The sequence below is a fragment of the Artemia sp. Qi Xiang Cuo genome, chromosome 15, assembly GCF_049724085.1.
Source record: "Artemia sp. Qi Xiang Cuo chromosome 15, ASM4972408v1, whole genome shotgun sequence".
NCBI lineage: Eukaryota > Metazoa > Arthropoda > Branchiopoda > Anostraca > Artemiidae > Artemia > Artemia sp. Qi Xiang Cuo.
Genome location: NC_142808.1, coordinates 22,852,268 through 22,873,478, shown reverse-complemented (window position 1 = coordinate 22,873,478; position 21,211 = coordinate 22,852,268). Strand labels below are relative to the sequence as shown.

The 21,211-nt window shown below is 37.3% G+C and overlaps 1 protein-coding gene across 1 annotated transcript in view; it reads right to left on the bottom strand.

Moving 5' to 3' along the window:
* Positions 1-21,211, bottom strand: part of Rpn1 (regulatory particle non-ATPase 1) — an 81,345-nt gene that overhangs the window by 12,954 nt on the left and 47,180 nt on the right. Inside the window, exons 8-9 of the mRNA XM_089101691.1 lie at positions 10,653-10,882; positions 534-865 (exon numbers count right to left, since the gene is read on the bottom strand). Coding sequence (XP_088957817.1) covers positions 534-865; positions 10,653-10,882 — 562 coding nt within the window. The remainder of the gene's footprint in view (positions 1-533; positions 866-10,652; positions 10,883-21,211) is intronic.

The following is a 21,211-nucleotide window of genomic DNA, read 5'->3' as shown; positions in this document are numbered from 1 at the left end:
ATCTTCGTATATCATATGTGGAGATGAAGCAGAAGTAAAAATTGTTTAGTTTACATAAGGAGTCTTGAAAGAAAATAGACAATTAGCGGGCTCCTACCCGAAACCCAGCAATTTATCAAGAATTAATTACATTTTTCATTTAGAAAAACTGTTTTTTATGTTTATTTTTAAATGGGTAGGTATAGATTCAATTTTACCAAAAATATATGGGCTCATCTAGTCATCTAATCTATTTTCTTAATCATTATCCTCATGATATATGACGAAAAAATTGGAATCTAATTCAGGATATGATTATTAACAACAAATGATATCCCCATTTCTCAACATGTTTCTAAACAATAAAACAAAGGGGAGGGTACGCCAAACAAGAAAAATATGAATTATGAAAACTGGCAGAAGAAATTAAAAAAAAATTTCAAACTATACCAAGTCTCCAGCTTACAGGCCAGTACATAAATGGGAAAACACGTAGATAGGGAAAACAGCTTGAGAAATCTAAAGTTGTGCGAAAAGACCGTAGTTATACATACCAGCAACCCAAAGGACCTATAAGCCATGTCAGATCCAATATCCTCCCCCATTGCAATAAGACCAAGACCCAAAGTGGCCACAGCTTGCTGCATTGACATATCCGGTTTGTCATCCTTTGCCTCTTCTTTCTCTTTCTTTTCCTTTTTATTCTCTTTACTTTTTTCTTCTGGCTCATAGTGCTCACTGCAGATGTGCTGCAATTGCTGGATTTTGAGAACATTTCCAGTGCCAGCGTAGGCGCAAACATCAATGAGTGTGGAGGCCATAGAGTGGAAGGGTTCTGGAAGACCTTCTAAGGCCGCTATTGTGGCTTCCGCTTCCTCTTGTTTTCCTAGAATTGTTAAACTAGAAGTGTTAAACATCACCACCGGACATCCATAAACAACAGATGACATTAATTTTTTGGTGTGTGTGTATTTTTTTGTCGTTGTTTTTCTTGTCCCCAACCCCGCATTTCACTCCCGGCCGAAGTAAGAGAATCAGGAGGTCGGTACCCTACCTCACAGACCATTGATTAGCATGCAATATTTTTTTTCGATGCAAATTTAAGTTCATTCTCAAAGAAGTCTGTGTAAGAGAAGGGCATAGTTTTAACTCTGTGAATAGATATATCTGAAAATAATAAATTCTATGTAATAATTACCTTGTCGTTTCAGTACAAGTAACAATTATAGGTATGTTTGCAAAATTGAATGTTTCACAAGAAATATAAACCTGATAACAGATGCTGCTATTGAGCTTCGTTGAAAGATGCTGCTTCGTCAAAAAACTAACATTCTAATCAGAAAATTAGCCTTAACAGTCGCCCTTTTCTTTTCAAATTGTGATATACAAGGGCACATCCAGGATCTTTTTTCGGGGGGAGGGGGGGGGGGTACAAAAAAAAATATTTATTCATTTTTGTTACGTTTTGTCACGAGTCGGGCAAACTTTTTTTGTGGAGGGAGGTCAAACTCTGTGACGCCCCCCTGGATGCGGCCTTGGTTATATAGCATATGCTTTAGTTTCTTGTCTAAAGGTAATCTTTAATAGTAAATAATATATGCAAGACTTACTATTATTACAATCGTCTTTTGTATATTTTTATTTATTTCACTAAAAATCTAGGGGTATCATATAGGCACTTAAAGTTACAAAAACACTCCAACAAATGAAAGCCACAACTAGTTATGGTCCTAGGCAGGGCCATATCCAGGATTTTTTTTTCGGAGGGGGTTTTACTGAAAAAAAATTATCTGGGAGGCCGGGGGGGGGGATTACAGAAAAAACCGCAAAAAACGCATACAATTTTTTTTTATGTCCATTCTTGTTATGCTTTTGCAAGTCAGACAAACATTTCGGGGGGCGGGGATTCAAACCCTCTAACACCCCCCCCTCCCTCTGGATAAGGCCTTGGGCCTAAGCAAAAAAATTTTTATTTTGACGTCCTTGGTACTTTAATCGGACTAGAAAGAGACTTTAAACTGTTAATTAGACTAGTCTAGTGTGCTGAAAAACTCAATAAATATATTGTAAATAAGCGAACTTGAACTTGATAACTTTGAAATGAGCAGTTTCTTAGACAACATTGTCCATTAAGAAGAAAAAAAAAACTTTATTAGGGAACTTTTGGGCGGGAATATTCGTCAAAAAGCTTCTTTATGCGATTAAACAAGAATTGAAATAATTTTAGCATAATTTTAAGTCGTTTAAAACAAGCTTTAACCTGTGGTGTATTCATTATGCCGGGGATTACAATCTGGGAGGCCGGGGGGGGGGGGATTACAGAAAAAACCTCAAAAAACGCATACAATTTTTTTTTATGTCCATTCTTGTTATGCTTTTGCAAGTCAGACAAACATTTCGGGGGGCGGGGGTTCAAACCCTCTAACACCCCCTCCCTCTGGATACGGCCTTGGGCCTAAGCAAAAATATTTTTATTTTGACGTCCTTGGTACTTTAATCGGACTAGAAAGAGACTTTAAACTGTTAATTAGACTAGTCTAGTGTGCTGAAAAACTCAATAAATATATTGTAAATAAGCGAACTTGAACTTGATAACTTTGAAATGAGCAGTTTCTTAGACATCACTGTCCATTAAGAAGAAAAAAAAAAACTTAATTAGGGACGGGAATATTCATCAAAAAGCTTCTTTATGCGATTAAACAAGAATTGAAATGATTTTAGCATAATTTTAAGTCGTTTAAAACAAGCTTTAACCTGTGGTGTATTCATTATGCAAATCATTCATTTAAATAGTGTATAATTAAAAGGTACAGTACGGCTTCACCAAGCGTCAACTTTTTTACTAGTTATGCGGTTCTATAAAACAAAGCATGGGTTAAAGCTGTTACCAAAAATTTGTATTACTAATGGCCACCCTATACGTTATTGATGCTCCTGGCAGCGTGAGTAATGTAAAAAGGGAGAAAAAAAGTGAGCCAAAAATAGTGCCCAAAACACAGTAAATGCGACTGCTTTAGATATTGCCGTCATTATGAATTCAGCAATACCCAAGATTCACTAAAAAAATAGATAGGGAAATATTACATTGCTACAGCCGTTTTTCATTTGTTTTTGTTCCGAGAAACTTAAGAGAGATTATCAAACGGAATAGATGAAGGCCCAGTCACAATGAGATTTTATTAATGTCAATATGTAGCTAGAACTCAGTCGAAACCAAAACCGTTTACAGTACATTCAATTAGCATCCAGAGCTTGATCGAGCTGAAACCGAACTCCAATCAAGTTGAACTTAGTTAAGGTCGAAACCATCTTTTTTTTTCGCAAAATTTCTGACTGACAATTAACTGCATCATATCCATAAAGAGAAAAACTAAAAAACAAAATTAAAGATTGAAGTCCTACAGTGGTATAGGGGAGTTGATCTCAGCTCAGTAATACGAGACCCAGAGTTCAAACTCAGCAGTAGCAACACACTGCAGGGCTCGGAATTTGATTCCGGCGATGAGATAATGCGAAAGCATCTTCATATTAATACAAACACGAGGAAGAAGAGGAATAATCAATAAAAAAGTGGAATAAAACAAGAATTGAGAAGCTACTGGAGCTCCTCAGGCCTCAACAACATTTGTTTAACAAGAGAAACACGGGCTACATCAAATCTGGAATTAAGAATAATACGCGGGATTAATTATGGTATTAGTTGGATTCAGCGTTTAGGAACGATTTAGCCATTAGCCGAAACGATTTAGCCGAAATTAGCCGTTAGGAACGATAAAATCCGACGACTTGGGAACAGGCGGATTTCGGTATGAGTAAAGACTGATTGCGAATAGGACTTAATAGTAGCGCTAGGATCTGCGAAGAATTATGTTGTGCAGTATTACACTGCACAACATAAATTTCTTAGGAATTTGCTAGAAATTTAAAACAAATGTTAAAGAACCCAAAAAACAAAAATGCAGGCACAAAAACTGTTTAGATTTGATACAAATCGTTCCATTTCTTCTGATCTGAAGAGATGGAGTTCTTTTCAAATGAAATTTGCCAATGACTCCTTGTTGAATCTGGTATACGTCAAGAATGTTTACTGTCTCCAATATTATTCGCAATACTTATAGATTTTGTGCTTCGAGCTTGCCACTTTAGAGGAGGCACACAACTAAGCCCCGAGCGTCAAATACACGACTGTGTTTTTGCTGACGATATCGCTCTCATGGCTCACTGCCAAGAGGACATTCAACATAATCTGAATGAACTAGCAGCGAAAGCTGCCCCCTTTGTGCCTGAAGATTAATATTGAATAAACGAAAAGTATGTCAAACGGAGTTGTGACGACGATTGCAGCTGGCATTCCATACGAAGGCACTGATATAGAAGAGGTCAGAGAATTTAAGTACCTCGGTAGTACAGTGACCCAAGATGGGAATTGTGATAGAGAAGTCATGCTACGCATAGCGTATGCAGGTGGATCATTTTCTCAGCTGAAGAATATTTGGCAATGTAGAAATTACTCTCAGAAGTTGAAATTGCGATTGTTTAGGAGTAATTTACTCTCTGTACTTTTATATGGATGCGGGTCTTGGAGCCTATCAGGGAATGCTGAGAAAGACTACTTGGCTTCGAGAATAATTGCCTGCGTAGAATCCTTGCAGTACATTGGACCGATACAGTAACAAGTTCCCAGATAAGGGCTGATACCGAAAAACCACTGGTGACCGACGAGATCCGAATGAGAAGATGAAAGTACTGGGGGCATATGACCCGCATGTGCGAAGGACGCCTCCCACAGGATTTTTGGTGTTGGACCCCACTCGGCATTGGAAGGAGTAGGAGACAACGCAGCACACTTGGTCCATCCCTGGAGAAAGAGGCGACGAGTCTCCGAACTACTCTGAACGAACTTTGGTCTTTGGCACAAGATCGGTCATGTTGGAGGTCAACCGTTGCTGCCCCATGCACCCCCAGGCATAGGAGGATCAAAGTAAGTAAGTATGACCTCTTTTTCCTTAAGATTTTCTGAGATTTTTTAACCTTGAAACTCAAATGACCCTTTTTTCTCTCTGGAAATATTCGTATATATATAAATGAAAATTGCGCCCAGAAGAAGATGGAACATGTCTCTTTTTTCAAAGTTAAGAAGGTTTTAAGGCAGTACCACATTTTCGTCAATGTTGCCATGCTGAAACGTAAAATTAAATAAACAAAACTAATTAATTAAAATTGAAAACACTTTTCTTCCATAAAAATTCAAACATTAACAATATGTTGATCTCCAGAGATAACTATACCTTGAAAGAAAATCAACACCTTCTTAAGCTGCTAGGTATGTTTGTCTGTAAGTTAACTTATTTATATACAAAACTCCATGAGCATGACTACTAGGGTGGTCACAAGGTATAAGGTAAAAAAATATTTCCGTTATAATGCCGGCAGGATCCCCCTAATATTTGCCATTGGTCTAGAAAATAAGATTTGGAAAGTTTTAGCTCAATCGGATAATGTTAACCCGTGCCTCATCGAGATTAAATGTGAAAAAAAACAATTTTTTTGCACAAAATCGCCGTTTTTTCCTGATAAAATAAAAACTATTTGTCCTAGAAATTTTATTATTATTTCATTTCATATGAAATTTTACTATCATCAAGTTTTACTCCAACCACTTTTTTGTTTAAACGTTTATATTTGAATATATCTATTATCTGTTACTCTGCTGTCGTGTGTGTTTTGTTTTTACTAACATATTAATTGTTTTATCTTAATATTATATCTTTATTTCTGTTTTTTTTTTTTTACTTTTTATTTTTAAATGTCAGATTATGCTCTTACAGCTTTTTATTTTTATTTTACTTTATTATAGGGCTTCAGTTAATGTTTGGTTTTCAAACAGTAGACCTTATTAAACAACGCTCTTCTAGTGAGTTTTTTCTTGTGAGGTTTGAGGGACCATGTCTTCTACAGCGTCAACGAGCCATGCTCGTTCGGGTTCGAGTTCAAGGCAGAAAGAAATGGTGCATTTGATTGGCTACATCTCTCATCAAATCACTGGCAGTAAATTACCCTCTAATTGTCAAGTTTTACGCAGCTGATTTTATAATATACGGGAAGTGAAATTGAACACCAGAGAAGCTGCAAGACTTATAATATAGGAAGTTGTCATTTTTGGGAGAAAACTACGATACCAAACACTTTAAAGAAAGTGTTGTAAAGCTTGAAAAACTGGACAAAGAGTGGAGAAAACTACAAAAAAACGCTAACAGATCTAAAAGCACAGCTCAAAATAAAAAAGTAGAAACTTTCAAGTCAACCCATGATGACCTCTTTGATATTGCTCATGAGGATGCATTAACAAATCCTGTTGAAGACGACAATCAGTTTTCGTTAGTCCAGAGACAAAAGGGAAATCCGGTCTGAATGGGAGGCGCTGACATGGATTTTGTGAACGCAAAACAACGAAGAAAAAAGAGACGAGCAGCGATATAGTAAGTTTGGAAAAATCACAAAACGAATTAGGTTAGTAGAGTTTTTCTCTCTTTCTTTCACGTTTTCCTATTCTTTTTCTCTTGAGATTATTTTACTTGATACCTATTCCGTGAGTGCTTTGCTTATTGCTTGTTGCCGTTTAATGAGTTTTTTCCTTTTTTTTTGAAGATGTAAATTTCATTGCACAACTGGAATCTTCAGCAAGCAGCACATCAACAGAAGAGGAACAAGAAAATATGGAGGGGAAGCTTCCCAACACAGATGATGGAGAACCAGAAATAAAAGAAAAAGAAGTGCGCTAGAGGAAGTGAAGAGATTATAACCGAAAAGTTATCTTTATTGTTAGATAGATGTAGTATTTCTTATACAGATCCAGTTCGAATAATATCAGCTACTGCAGAGGCGTTAGGTTTTGACTCACAGAATTTAATTGTAAGTAGAAGTGTAATACGACTTCGCAGACAGCTATTCCGAAAACAAAGGACAGAACTTATCAAACGTAGATTCAAAAATTCAGATTTAGAAGGAGCTGTTTTGCACTGGGACGGAAAATTACTTCCAGATATTTTGGGTAAAGAAAATAAAGAAAGGGTAGCAGTTTTAATTAGTTGTGGGGATGAAGAACAGTTGATAGGAGTTCCTCAGCTTTGAAATGGTATGGGAATTACTCAGGCAAAATCTGTATTTGTAGCAGTTGGACAGTAGGGAGCAGTTGAGAAAATCCAGGCAATGTGTTTTGATACCACTGCGGTAAATACTGGTCGCCTCAACGGAACCTGCGTTTTGTTGGAGCAATTATTAGAGAAAAATCCTCTATGTTTAGCATGTCGCAACCATATTTTCGAAATTATTCTCAAATCAGTTTTTGATTTAAAAATGGGCACAACTACTGGCCCCCATCCAAATATTTTTAAAAATTTTCAGACTGGATGGTCGAAGTTCGACAAGACAAAATACAAAACTGCTATTGAAGATAAGAATATTAGACATAAAATAGGGAATTCAGATGAAATATTAATTTTTCTTATGGAACAATTAAAAAACCGACAGCCAAGGGATGATTACAAAGAATTTATTCAACTTTCGTTAATTGTTTTAGGACGTACTCCCCCAAAAGTCCCTTTTTTCAAAGTACCTGGTGCCATTCATCACGCTAGATGGATGGCAAAGGCCATTTATTGTACCAAAATATATCTTTTCAGGGATCAATTTACATTAACAAATTTAGAAGAAAAAGCTATCACTGACATTTGTTTATTTTTAATAAATATTTATGTAAAAGCGTGGTTCAAAGCCCCCAAGCCCACTTTGGCCCCCAACCAAGACCTACAATTTTTAAAATCTCTTGTAAAATATAGAGAAATCGATAAAGAACTTGCAGACAAGGCACTGTCTAAAATGATCATTTGTGGTACCTCAATTATGAGCAAGTCGCATTTTCTTTCTTCGACGAAAATGTAGATAAAAGTGTGAAAACAAGCATGGCTGTAAAAAGTCCAAAATTAATTCCAATTGGTGAAAAAACATGTGATAATAGGGATGTGAAAGCAAAACTCAGTCTCGACCAAGTGGATAATTTATTGGACAAAGATATTTATTTTTTTGTTTCTCATCGAGCTCTAAATTTTTTCAAAAGATTTGGAATTGATACAAAATTTTTAAATACGGATCCTGATGTACGGTGTAAAAATTCAAACTACTTAAAAGCAAAAAAATAGTGAAAGGTTTTAAGGTTGTCAATGACACAGCTGAAAGAGGGGTAAAATTAATCCAAGACTTCAATTCCTGTCTGACAAAAGACGAAGAACAACGTCAGTCAAGGAGGCACACTTGTGCCTCTATAAAGAGGCGACCCACCACAATGTTAAGCGATTTCAGGTCGTAGAGGTCGCAGAGAGACGGCGGTAATCGCATTTTGTAGCCCAAGCTGAAACTAAGAAATTTGCAAAATTTCATCCTCCTCCGACTTTATCTTCATGGGGTAAACTGGGCCGGAAGTTTGGACCCTCCCACCACAGCCCCCCTTTAACGTTGTCTGATTGGGCAACGTTAAGCTTTCCTAGGGCCCGGGAGCTTATCCTCGAAATTTCAGCTCAATCCGATCACTCCTTCCCTGTTTTCAAAAAACCAAATATAGCCACTTAAAATTCATCATCATTTCTTCTTTTTTTTTCTTAGCCACGCCTACAGGCCACAGTTGGCAGCGGATCCGGTTGAATGAGGACTCATTCGAAGCAGAATTCGACCTGTTAGGGCCTTTTGATATTTTCAGACCGAAAAAATTATCCCCCCAATTTACATTTACGAAAAACCTTAGTTTTTTCAAATAGTACAGATAAACAGGTTAGACATGCTTTGTTATGAAAATATCTGCGCGTCAATTTTCATAACAAAGCATGTCTAACCTGTTTATGTGTATTATTTGAAAAAAACTACGTTTTCTAAAGAGTTAAAGAGGCTGAGTTACAAGGTCAACCCTTAAAACGTACAGGGATTAAGAGGCACAGTTGGGGGGGCTGTTAAAGAGGCTGAGTCACAAGTTCGAACCTTAAAACGTACAGGGATTAGGAGGCACCCTCTACGACGTGATTTGAGTATTCAGGAATTAAAAGCCTTAACACAAGAATGTTCAAGAGCGGGGGGTTTGGGGGCGGCAGCCCCCAACTTCAACTCCTGACACGATCAGCTAACAGTTAGTCAAGCAATAATAAGTAATTAAACTGTACAAAAATGTGCAGAAATTATTTGAGAAAAACTACGTTTTCTAAAGAGTTAAAGAGGCTGAATTACAAGGTCAAACCTTAAAACGTACAGGGATTAGGAGGCACAGTTGGGGGGCTGCCGCCCACTAAACCCCCCGCATTCGCAGCCTTTAAATAAAAAAAAAGTTTTTTAAACTGAAAGTAAGGAGCGACATTATATCTTAAAACGAACAGAAATTATTCCGTATATGAAAAGGGCTGTGCCCTCCTCAACGCCTCGCTCTTTACGCTAAAGTTTGACTTTCTCACAACTCTTTCTTTAAACAATAAAAACTTTAGCGTAAAGAGCGAGGCGTTGAGGAGGGCACAGCCTCTTTCATATACGGAATAATTTCTGTTCGTTTAAGATTTAATGTCGCTCCTTACTTTCAGTTTAAAAAACTTTTTTTTTTATTTAAAGGCTGCGAAAGCGGGGAGTTTGGGGGGCGGCAGCCCCCCAACTGTGCCTCCTAATCCCTGTACGTTTTAAGGTTCCACCTTGTAACTCAGCCTCTTTCACTCTTTAGAAAACGTAGTTTTTTTCAAATAATTTCTGTTACAAGATGTATCGGAATGTCGAAAAATATTTCCTGACTCTTCAAAAGCCACGTTATTTAAGCCATTACCACCTTAATCTGATAATTAATTGTACTTCTTTCTTTTATAATGCTTTCTTTTTTATATTTTAAATAATAAAATTTTGAACATTATTTCTTCCTGTTCGCTATACCTTTTTCCTTTTCTAATCTCCTCAATTCATCATTTTCAATTTGGATTGTTGCTGTATTTACTTTGAAAACAGTTTTAACTACACTCTTTTTTATGTACCAATTGAGAAAATAAATAAAGCAAAATTTGGACAGCAGATTTAATTAAATCTTGCAATATTGTTAGGTATTTGATTAAAAAAAATCCATTTTTATAAAAAGTTAAAAATTCAACCTTGATGAGGCACGGGTTAACCTTATCCAATTGAGATTAAACTTCACCAATCTCAATTCTTAGCCAATTGGCAGCTTTTAGGGGGGTCCCCTCAAAAAAATTCCAACATTGATTTTTTGTGACCACCCTAATGACTACATTGTTACAGCTCCTTGTCAAAAAAAGAAAAACTGGGAAAATGTTGTCTAAAACCCAGAAAGCACGTGAATTATAGATAACATGGGAATATTCCTAATAGCCTGGAGTCACGCCTCAAAACCTGTTTTAGAGGAGCATAACTACATTTGAAGCCATTACAGCTGATTGGCTGTAAGCAACATTCTTTTATATAAATAGCTATAAATAGGCCTTTTCCATCAAGATTGGAATTCCCGATATTTCTTGATTTTGTAAGACATATTTGGTTGTGCAAATTGCCACATAACCAATTCAAACAATCATATTTCATTTCCAATGTCCTTAGTACTTGTAAATATGTTGGTTCGAGTAAAAATAAATACGACTTCTTACCTAAAAAGCAGAGACCGAGACCCAGAGGAAGGAATCTGGCGAAAGGTTCCTTAAGGCTGGCTTCCCGAGTTTCCTTCATTTCCATAAGGGTTAAGAGAAGGGCTTGAGTAACGTCTGTGTTGCAAGTGCCTACTGCGATCATACCCAAACTTAAAGCTGTCATACCAATAGCCTCATTTGATGATTTCGGATCAGAAAGCACCGTACAAAGGTGACTGATGATGTCCAATCTGTAAATAATTCAAATACAATAAAAAGAACAAGGCTATCTAATATACAAACCAATTCCAATATATGATCAGTCTTCGACGAGAAAAAAATGAACAAACATATGAATATTTTTATAATAACCAATGGCCATCCTCCCAGAAATAGAGCAAAAACAAAAAAAATCAATGACGCAACTCACAAAAAAGCTCTAAAAAACAATTTAAACTAAAAATAGAAATTCAACGAGCCTTGGCTTCATCAGTAATCAGATGTTCGGCTAAGACTGATAAAAAAATTTTTTTATTCATTTAAGCAATTTTTATTAAAGCACTGGCTTTTTGACAGATGATCAGATAGCACTTCTAGATACTGGTTCAAGATTACTTTGTATCGGTTTTGTCTTTATTTGAACCAGTAAAGACAACCCAGCATTGATCGGGAATCTTTTGAGTGATCAGCACATGCTTTGAGTTTCACATCTCTAAACTTTAATATTACAATCCTATAATCCGTGACGGTAACCACACTGGCATCCAAAACTATGTTGACAAAACTATATTTTGAAGTGTAACCGTAATTATGTGAATACCGCCACATACATAAATGTCAACCAAAGCAAGAAACGGGAAATCTGTTCCATAAGCCCTTTGCTATTTAAGATCGATTAGAAAGCCCCCTCGCCCCCTAGACCATGGCCCACTACGATCCTCCTTTTATCCATGAACACCCAAAAAATTAAATCAAGAGCTGATTCCAATATCACTAGCACCAACTACCCCTCGTACACTTCACGGTCATTGATTTTCCCCTGCAAGAGAAGCTAGTACCAACGTTGCTAGTGGGCTACAATTGTGCCGTTTTTACAATTTAGAAATCCTGGTACTCTGGTACATTTGTACATTTAATGGTACAATCCAAAATTTTTGGTATATATGGACTGTAATTACATTTTAAGCTTCATTTGTTCAAGAATTTCGAAACTCCTCAAGTCATCTCTCAGGGATTTAAGAAAAAGGAAAGACATTTTCGTCGGCATGACACAAAATGAAATTTCTATAAATTTCAAACTAATTATCACACGACAAAAAGCGCTCCAAATCCGTTTCTGAGAGACAATGAATATGTTATTGAAAAATAAAGTTGCTTGCTTTTTCGTTTATTTTACTATTTTTGCGTATGAAACGGAAAGTGACTTGGAATGCTATGTGATATGATATGATTTATTAACACTAAAAGCCCTAGCGGGCCATGGTTAATAATCATTATGCTTCAAAAATAACAAATGAAAACATCCTTATTATAAACAAAACAAAAATAAAATAAATCTAAAGAGAATGATCTCTATGCTCCATGCCCAGTCCAATAAACCTTCCCAAATTCTTTATCCCCAGAAAAATTTCCTCTCTCAAACCTCTTAACTCCTTACATAAACATAAAAAATGAATTAAATCATCATTTTCGTCCCCACACATCGGACAAAAATAGGGACCAGCCTTCGACCTAGACTTCCCCAAATATTTCCTCTTGTCTCCCAATGCTAAAAAATTTCCCATTACCGATATTACCCATTTTAATTCCTCCCTACTATGCTCCGCCTTAAAATACACTTCCTCCCCCCATAGGTCCTTAATACTAGCATACAGAGATGGAGAAAGTGACGAGGATATATCACAATGCCATTTCTGGATCTCCTGGCTCTCGAAAATAAACCTAACCTGTTTTGCTACCCCCCCCCCTTTCTACCACTAAACCTTTCCCCTCTTCCCACAACCTAACTTCTCCACATCTTTCCAAAATATGTTTAACTTGGCTAGCCCAAGAATGTTTCCTCCTATCTCTCAAGGTAAGTTCCTCCTTCTTGGTAAGCTGCTTTTAGTATCCTCTCCTGGGAGGAATACTAATTTTTCCCAATACCTAATCATACTAACACTAGTCTTATAACTCTTTTACTCCTCAAACCCAAATCAACCCTTAAAATTAACCCATTAAACTTATCACTTAGACCTGTCAATCTTTTCAAAAAACTTAACCGCATCCTCTCTAACTTAGCGCCCTTTTCAAATCCCCAACTTTCACACCCATAACTAGATACTGATCTTAGCTTACTATCAAAAATCCTCTTCATTAATTTAATATCATTTAGGCCGTTCTTTCTGAAACTACTTCTTAACGCACTCCACATCGCCCTAAGTCCTCTTCTCTCCATTGGATCAGCATGACTACTCCACCTTCCTTTAGATGTAATCTTACACCCTAAACACACAAACTCCTTTTGAATCTTTAACTCACTACCATTCACATAAAAAAATTCACTTTGTCCCCTTTTTCTCCAAATACTACTACCCCTGACTTATCAACATTTAAAATTAACTTCTTTTCAACTAAATAATCATGGGTCAGATCTAATAATCTTTGCAGCCGTTTTCCGCTTTTTACAATCAACATTATATCATCCGCAAAAAGGAAAGCAAACAAAGATTTACATGATAACCCAATACATGGTGCTGCCCTACTTCTAAAATAATCCTCTATATCATTTATAAATAAAGAAAATAGCTTAGGAGGTATTCTACAGCCTTGCTTAACCCCTATAATACTTTTAATTACCCTAGAAAACTGTTTCCCAACTCGAACTACGAACCTAACTACACTATAGGCTACATAGCTACTAAGAACCTAGCAAATCTCCAGGGCAATACTAATTGTAAAAAATCAACAGAGAAAAATCTCAATGAAAAAAAAACAAAAAAACTACAAAAAACGAGACTGTGGCCAGTGGAAAGAAAAGACGAAAAATGGAAAACAACGCGGATATTTCGCCTGTATAAAACAATGCGTCTTCAGCACAAGAGATACACAAGAAGAAAACGAAAAAAAAAACAAAAACTAAAAATAAATAAAACCATCACCAAAAAAATATACAATTAGCGCAAGCTAATCCACGTAGGGAAATGTAGCTATTGGAATTACTTCAGTGAGGACACCTAAGCAACTGATATGAAAATAAAAAAAATGATTTAAAAGTTTAATTTCATTACCATATGTACCTGGCTTGGGTGAGAAGCTTTCACGGATTTTGCGTAAATTTAACATCGATACATGTTTCCAATCGTTCAAACCAATGGGTAATTTCTTAAGTTTTGGAAAGTCTTCAGCCCGGAGAAAAATAATAAGCGGGGTGTATAAGATTCTGTGTTTATGTGGGATGTTCTATATTGGTAGGACTCATCAACAATTTGTGGAAAGATTTATTGAGCATCGAAATTCAATAGAAAAACCCCTACACTTAACCAAACCTCCGGAAACCTTTGTTTCAGCCTTGGCAGAGCATATATGGTTTCAACCTGATCATTTTGTAAAATTTGATGAGGCCTTAGCTATTACAAATGATGTCGGTTATACCCAATGGATGAGAGTAGCCATAGAAATTAAAAAAAATGTGTTTGCTAACCTTTCGATAAATAGGGACACGAGAAATTTAAATATTGACTCAATTTACGATAATCTTTTGAAAAGTGAATCAACAGTCAATAAGGGAATTAAGATCTTAAATAATCACCAAAGGACTATTTTACCTACTAGACCAAAACGATTTGCTTCAGTAATAGCCAACGAGAGGATTATTTCACAACAGAATAATTAACGTAATTTCATTTTTTTTGTTTTTATCTCAGTTGCTTTGGTGTCCTTACTGAAATAACTCTAATAGCTGCTTTTCCCTATGTGGATTAGCTTGCGCCAATTGTATATATATTTTTTTTGGTGGTGGTTTTATTTGTTTTTAGTTTTAGTTGTTTTTTTTTTATTTTAACTTGTTCTTCTTGTGCTGAAGACACCTTGTTTTATACAGGCGAAATATCCGTTTTGTTTTGCATTTTTCGTCTTTTCTTTCAACTGGCCGCTGTCTCGTTGGTTGTTTTTTTTTTTTTTTCATTGAGATTTTTCTCTGTTGATTTTTTGTCATGGCTGGCCAGTTCGGCTTAAGATCTTTCATCCTAATTGTAGCAGACTCTCGATACGGTGCTTCCTAACTACTTCATCGAAAACTCTTCTCAAGTCCAGAAAAGCTGCATAACCTATTTTCTCTTCCTCTAGCATTTTCTCTTATCAAATCACTCAAAATAAATACCTGGTCTATAGCACTATATCCCTTCCTGAAACGTGCCTGTATATCTATCATCTGCTTCTGTGATTCTAACCATTTATCTAATCTTGAACATAATACCTTACAAAAAAGTTTACTGATACATATGTCAGGGCCGTATCCAAGATTTTTGTTCGGGGGGGGGGGGGGGTTGGTACCCGATTTCTTCCCGTGGACTTTGTCTAACATCCTCGAGCAACTTTACGGTAGCTCAAGACCGTTAGTCCGCCCCTTGCGAACGACGATGCGTCCACTAGGCATACTTTCGTATCTTTAAGGGTTTTTTTTTTTTTTGTTTTTTAGAAACACAAAAACAAGACAAGTATTTACATACAGTTAAATACTACAAGCTAATTTTTTTTTTTTTTTTTTTTTTGAGACAGCAAAAACACAACGCAAAAAGAAGCCAAATAGTAGAAGTAGTCTATATATATTTTTTATTTTATTTTTTTTAGCTAAAAGTAAGGGCGAATATCTATAAAACGAAATCCAGGCAAAGATTTTTCTTCCCTGCAAAAATGTCGATGACCTTGCCTGGGCAGATGTCAACGTCCCTATGGACTGCAAGGAGGGCTAAGTCACTCAATCGTTCTTCTCCTGTTGAATTTCTCAGCCAGGTCTTGAGCCTTCTGAGCGTTGAGAAACTTCTTTCCGGAGTAGCAGTGCTAACAGGTAATGTCGCAAGAACAGCCAGAAGAAGAAAAACATTTGGAAAAAGGTGGCGTCGCATGCCTGAAGCGAAGACACAGTACAAGTAGGCCTCTCTGATACCGGAACATTCTCCCACTTGATGCGCCATAGCTCAATTTCTTGCTTCAGACAGTCTGGCTCGGGAAGAATATCGCCATAGAATTCAACCAATGACTCCAGGTTTAATGCCTTCAGATCGACAGAAACAATTTTGGCAGGAGAAAGGACGCTGTGATTTGACAGCAGTTTCTGGTGAAGCTCAAATCGTTCTTTCAGATCGGAAGTGAAGGGGTCCAGGAAAGGAATAAAAAGTGAGGTTCTATAGTGGTTGAAAATGTCTGAATCGTCTGTATGCATACTCCGGCCACCTCTCGTCCTTGGACGAGTCATCTCCAGTCCTAAGTCGCTGCAAAACGCTGGGCTTCGTTGAAAATAGACGTGAAAGCAGTAGCAGCATTTCCCCACATTTCCTTTGTTTTTGAAATGACAGTTTTCATGTGCCTGCATGCAACTGCCAAATCACACTCAACTGACTGAAGAGTCTTGCACAGTGGAAGCGTAAGGCAGAAAAGCTCTTTGACCGCATGGAGACACACAACAAAATGCAACTGGTGCATCGTGTCCAGCAACTGCGCCGCTTTTGCAGAAGTTTCTGCATTTCTGCTCTCTTCAAGAGCTTCCAGGGATCGCAGGATTGGTCGGTATAGGTCAAGAAAAGGCACAAATGAATCGTGGCCCTCCACCCATCTTGTTTCACAGAGTCCAGTTAAAGTATGTTTCCTCGGATACGGTAGTATTTCGTTGATCTTTTCTTTTAAATTCTGTGTCCTGAGTGGGGAAGTATTGTAAAAACTGCAGACTTGTGACAAGACTCCGAAGAAATACTTGAACTCCAGAATAGAGCATACAGAAGAGATGACCAAGCTGACACTGTGCGCACTACAATGGATGTAAAGAGCCCTCGGATACTTTTTACGTATAACAGCCTGAACACCCCTAAGATGCCCACTCATCGCTGCTTTAACGTCATACCCCTGACCAACCATCTTGTTCAGATTAAGAGCAAGGCTTTCGAGAAATCACAGGATTGATGAAGCCAGATCTTGCTCCGTCAAATCAGAAACTGGGGTCAAACCAAGGAAGTCCTCATGCAGGTTCCCTTTGAATGTGTAGCGGATGCAAACAGACAGGTGCTCCGTGTTCAAAACGTCCGCCGTTTGATCGGCACGTACCGAAAAGCATGGACTTGGGTTTACTCTTTCCACAATAGACTGCTGAAGAAGCTCCCCGGATACGGCGATAATACCATTCTGGATGACGGGAGAAAGATATGTGGCATTTCCGGCTGCAGAAAAAAAATGGTTCTTCAGAACATCGTCACCGTGTCTCACCCTCAGCCGCAGTAGCTCATGGAAGTTGCCATTATTGAGGGAAGGTTCTGGATCCGAGACCGAAATGGGGCCGGAATCGTTAGTACCACGAAGGGCAAGCTGTTGCCACCCACAAAATATCACCGTCTCAAAAATTGGTCGCAACTTCTGGCGATTTTCTTGAACCTGCGCTTTCCTTGCCGCGTCTAGTTGGTGCGCGATATTGTCCTGCCTTTTCTCCGAGACAGAAATGAAGTTTTCAGCCGATATGATGCAGTTTCTATGAAACTGCTTGTTGGTGAGCTGTGAAGCACTCTATAGCATCCTTCCAGTTCCTGAGTGGTTTGATGACTAGATTCCCCAAGCGCTGGTGGCAGCCTTTGCCAGCTGTCTCTGACGAGAACAGAACGCAAAATCTGCAAAAAGCAGCATCCTCAGACTGAGAGTAGGACAACCAACTGAAACGAGCGAGCCAAGTTAACTGAAACTTCAGCTTCTGTTTTTAGAATACTTGAAAAATGTAGGAGATATCTGGAGTCCAAGGGCTCTTCAGCAAACGAAGTTTAGAATTTGCATCGAGACTGGATGATTTGTTGAAAAAAAAGACCGATGTCATTTGCAAACAACGACAGAGACTGGGTTGGTGCAGGTGCGTGTTGCGACGTGGTTGGTTCCAGGGTCCGTGATTCAGAAGCTTCAACGATGGCTCCAGTACCTTTTAGATCCGCAGGTGTAGATGAATGCTCCGCAGGCACCCCGCTAACACCAATGTCAGAAACATCCTAGGTCTGCTTCGGCAGGAAAAATGAAGGAATGTAACACTTGCTCTTCATGTTAAAAATCGCTCTTCTCTTATCCAAATCCTAAATTGAACTGAACTCACAATCTTACACTCTTTTAACATTTACCCCAAGCCCCCAATAATCCTAATTTACTATGCAGGGTTTGACATTACATAATAAAGCAAACACGGGGTTACCTAATTGTGTAAGTTGATCACAACCTTTTACCCAAAAAATTACAATAAGATTTTTTTATGCCCAAAAATGCAATAGGATAATAGCGCAGACTAACCTTAGTTTACTATGCAAGGTCAGGTGAACATGGGGGTTACCTACGGTTACCTAATTGCGTAAGCTGATAAGCACCGTTTACCCATAAAATGCAATAGGATTTAGTGTGGGAGCATATTTTTTTTTTTTCTGGTAAGGTTTTGTCTTTACAGGTATTTTTTAGACTAATTTCCGACTCGGTCAAAAATTTCGGGGGGGGGGGTTCAAACCGGGTAACCCCCCCCCCCCTGGATACGGCCTTGACATATGTAATTACTATGGACTGGCCTATCTCCTTTCTTATTCAACGGCACCAGAATAGATGTTGACCATTCCCTAGGCTAGCATTCTTTATTCATAAATGCCGAAAACGAAAGGCTTAAATTCGATAGAATCCATACTCTACTCCACTTCCACACTTTCAATGGAATTCCATCTATTACTGGTGCCGATTATTCCTTCATTTTCTTCATACCTTCCCCCAATTCATTATCCTTAACCTCAATAACCAACTTTGAATCATCTTCACTCAACGGTAAATCCATAACCCTATCTAAATCTGAAAACTTCTTATCTAGCGGTTCACCTTCTCCTACTTCCTCAAACTTACATTCCAAATATTCTTACTTTCCTTCCAAATATAACTGCGCTGCAAAAAATCCTTCGGATAAAATTTGGTCCGAAGATCGGTACAATTTATGAGATGTGATGGAAGAATAAGTTAATATCAAAGTTAAAAATATGGAAATTAAGTTAATGTACAAGTAAAGAGACATTAATTATAAGAAGGCCATTCATTATAGATGATTATAATGTAGCAGAAATTGTTTAGCTTAGTAATAGGACCCTGTAAAACTAGGAAAATAAGAGATAATGCCACAAAACCTCTGTAAGGTCATCGACAGCTAAGATCGATTTAAATTGTTATTAAGTAAAAAAAAACAAGGTTTTTTAACTGAAAGTAAGGAACGACGTTAAAACTTAAAACGAACACAAATTATTCCGTATATGAGAGGGGCTGTCCGCTCCTCAACGCCTCGCTCTTTACTCTAAAGTTTTTTATTGTTTAAAAAAAAACAAGAGTTGTGAGAAAGTCAAACTTTAGCGTAAAGAGCGAGGCGTTGAGGAGGAGACAGCCCCTTTCATATACGGAATAATTTCTGTTCGTTTTAAGTTTTAACGTCGTTCCTTACTTTCAGTTAAAAAAACTTTTTTTTTATTTAATTTTTGAACGTTTTTGAATTGATGCAAGTTTTGATTTTGGCTCACCGTATAGGAGTAATTCAAACTAAATTTGCATATTAATTTTACTTTTATTTGGTTAAATGGCTTTCTCGAAACTTGTTTAATTTTATTTACGAACGTTTTTATTAGTAAAAAATATACGTAACTTACGAATTAACTTACGTAACAAACTTCTATATTCATATATTTTTAATACGCATATTAGGAGGCTCGCCTACAAGTCAATACTCCACTCTTTAAGCTAAAGTTCGAATTTTGTTCCAATTCTTTAAAAATGACCCCTTAATCACAAAGGCCGTTATTTAGAATAAATAGCTCTTATGAAAGTACTAAAAAATATTTGGCTTAAAGAGAAAGGTACTGGATAGGGGGTGAACCCAATCATACACGTAATATTTTCTGTTCGTTTTAATTTTTGATGTTACTCCTTATTTTCAGTTGGAAAACTTGTTTTTTTTTATATTTAATTGCTTATCTTTTTTTTAAATAATGCTGGGAAATCCGGCGCCCCCTTCATAGCAATGTCCCTTCCCCCATGAAAGCTTCCTTCATGGAAAGCTCCTCCAACATAAACCCTAACCACCCCACCCCCCTACTACAAGAAAAATCCCCCCTGAAAACGTCTGTATACTTCCTAATAACCAATACTATATGTTAACATTGGGCAAAGTTCATAACTTTCAGCCCTCCCCACGGGGACTTCGGGGGATTAAGTCATCCTAAAAACATATTTATCATATTTTCAACCATGCTGAACAAAATGGCTATCTCAAAACTTTGATCAGTTGACTTTGGGAAAAAATGAGCGTGGGAGGGGGCCTAGTTGCCCTCCATTTTTTTTAGGTCACTTAAAAAGGGCACTAGAACTTTTAATTTCCGCTCCAATGAGCCCTCCCACGATATTCTAGTACCACTGGGTCGATATAATTACCCTTGGAAAAAAAAACAAAAAAAAACAATGAAACACGCATCAGTAATCTTTCTTCTGGCAAAAAAGGCAAAATTCCAGATTTTTGTAGATAGGGGCTTGAAACCTCTACAGTAGGGTTCTCTGATATGCTGAATATGATGGTGTGATTTTCATCAAGGTTCCATAACTTTTAGGGGGTCTTTCCCCCTTTTTTTCAAAAATCAGCCAAATTTTCTCAGGGACGTAACTTTTGATGGGTAGGACTAAACTTAATGAAAGTTATATATTTAAATTAACATTGAAATCTTATTCTTTTGATGTATCTATTGGTATCAAAAACCCGTTTTCTAGAGTTTCGGTTACCATTGAGCCGGGTCGCTGCTTACTTACAGTTCGTTACCACAAACTGTTTGACTATTACCAGATTGTACATTATTTGAAGGCAGCTGCTTCAGTTTCAGTTCCTGTCGAACGTGTTAGATTTGGCACCAGAAAACCATTATGGAATGTATGCCCATAAGTGAAAAAAGCTTACAACGCGCGAGGTTATGGCTTCGCCTTTGAATTGGTTGTGATCGGCCCAAGTCTGGTGAAGTATTTAAAATGAAGCAAAGTTCGAAACGTCAGTTTATATCTTCTTTGCGTCCAGCCCGCCTGAATGTTTGGATGGCCCCTCGGATCGGAAGTCTTAGTCCAAAGTAATTATTAGCAGTAAGTGTGTGCCAACCACCGTTTTGATTATAGAAATAAGTGATTTTATTGTTCATTTTATTTGTGCTTCTTCTCCACTTAAATGTTCTATCTTGTCCTTGTATTATTCCTCATCACATAAAATCCTTCCTTATGCTTTTAGGTAATTACATATAAAATATTTATCAAGTGGTTATATCTACCAGGCTTTGACGAATGTTAAGAAATCAAGTGCTCCTGATATGGAC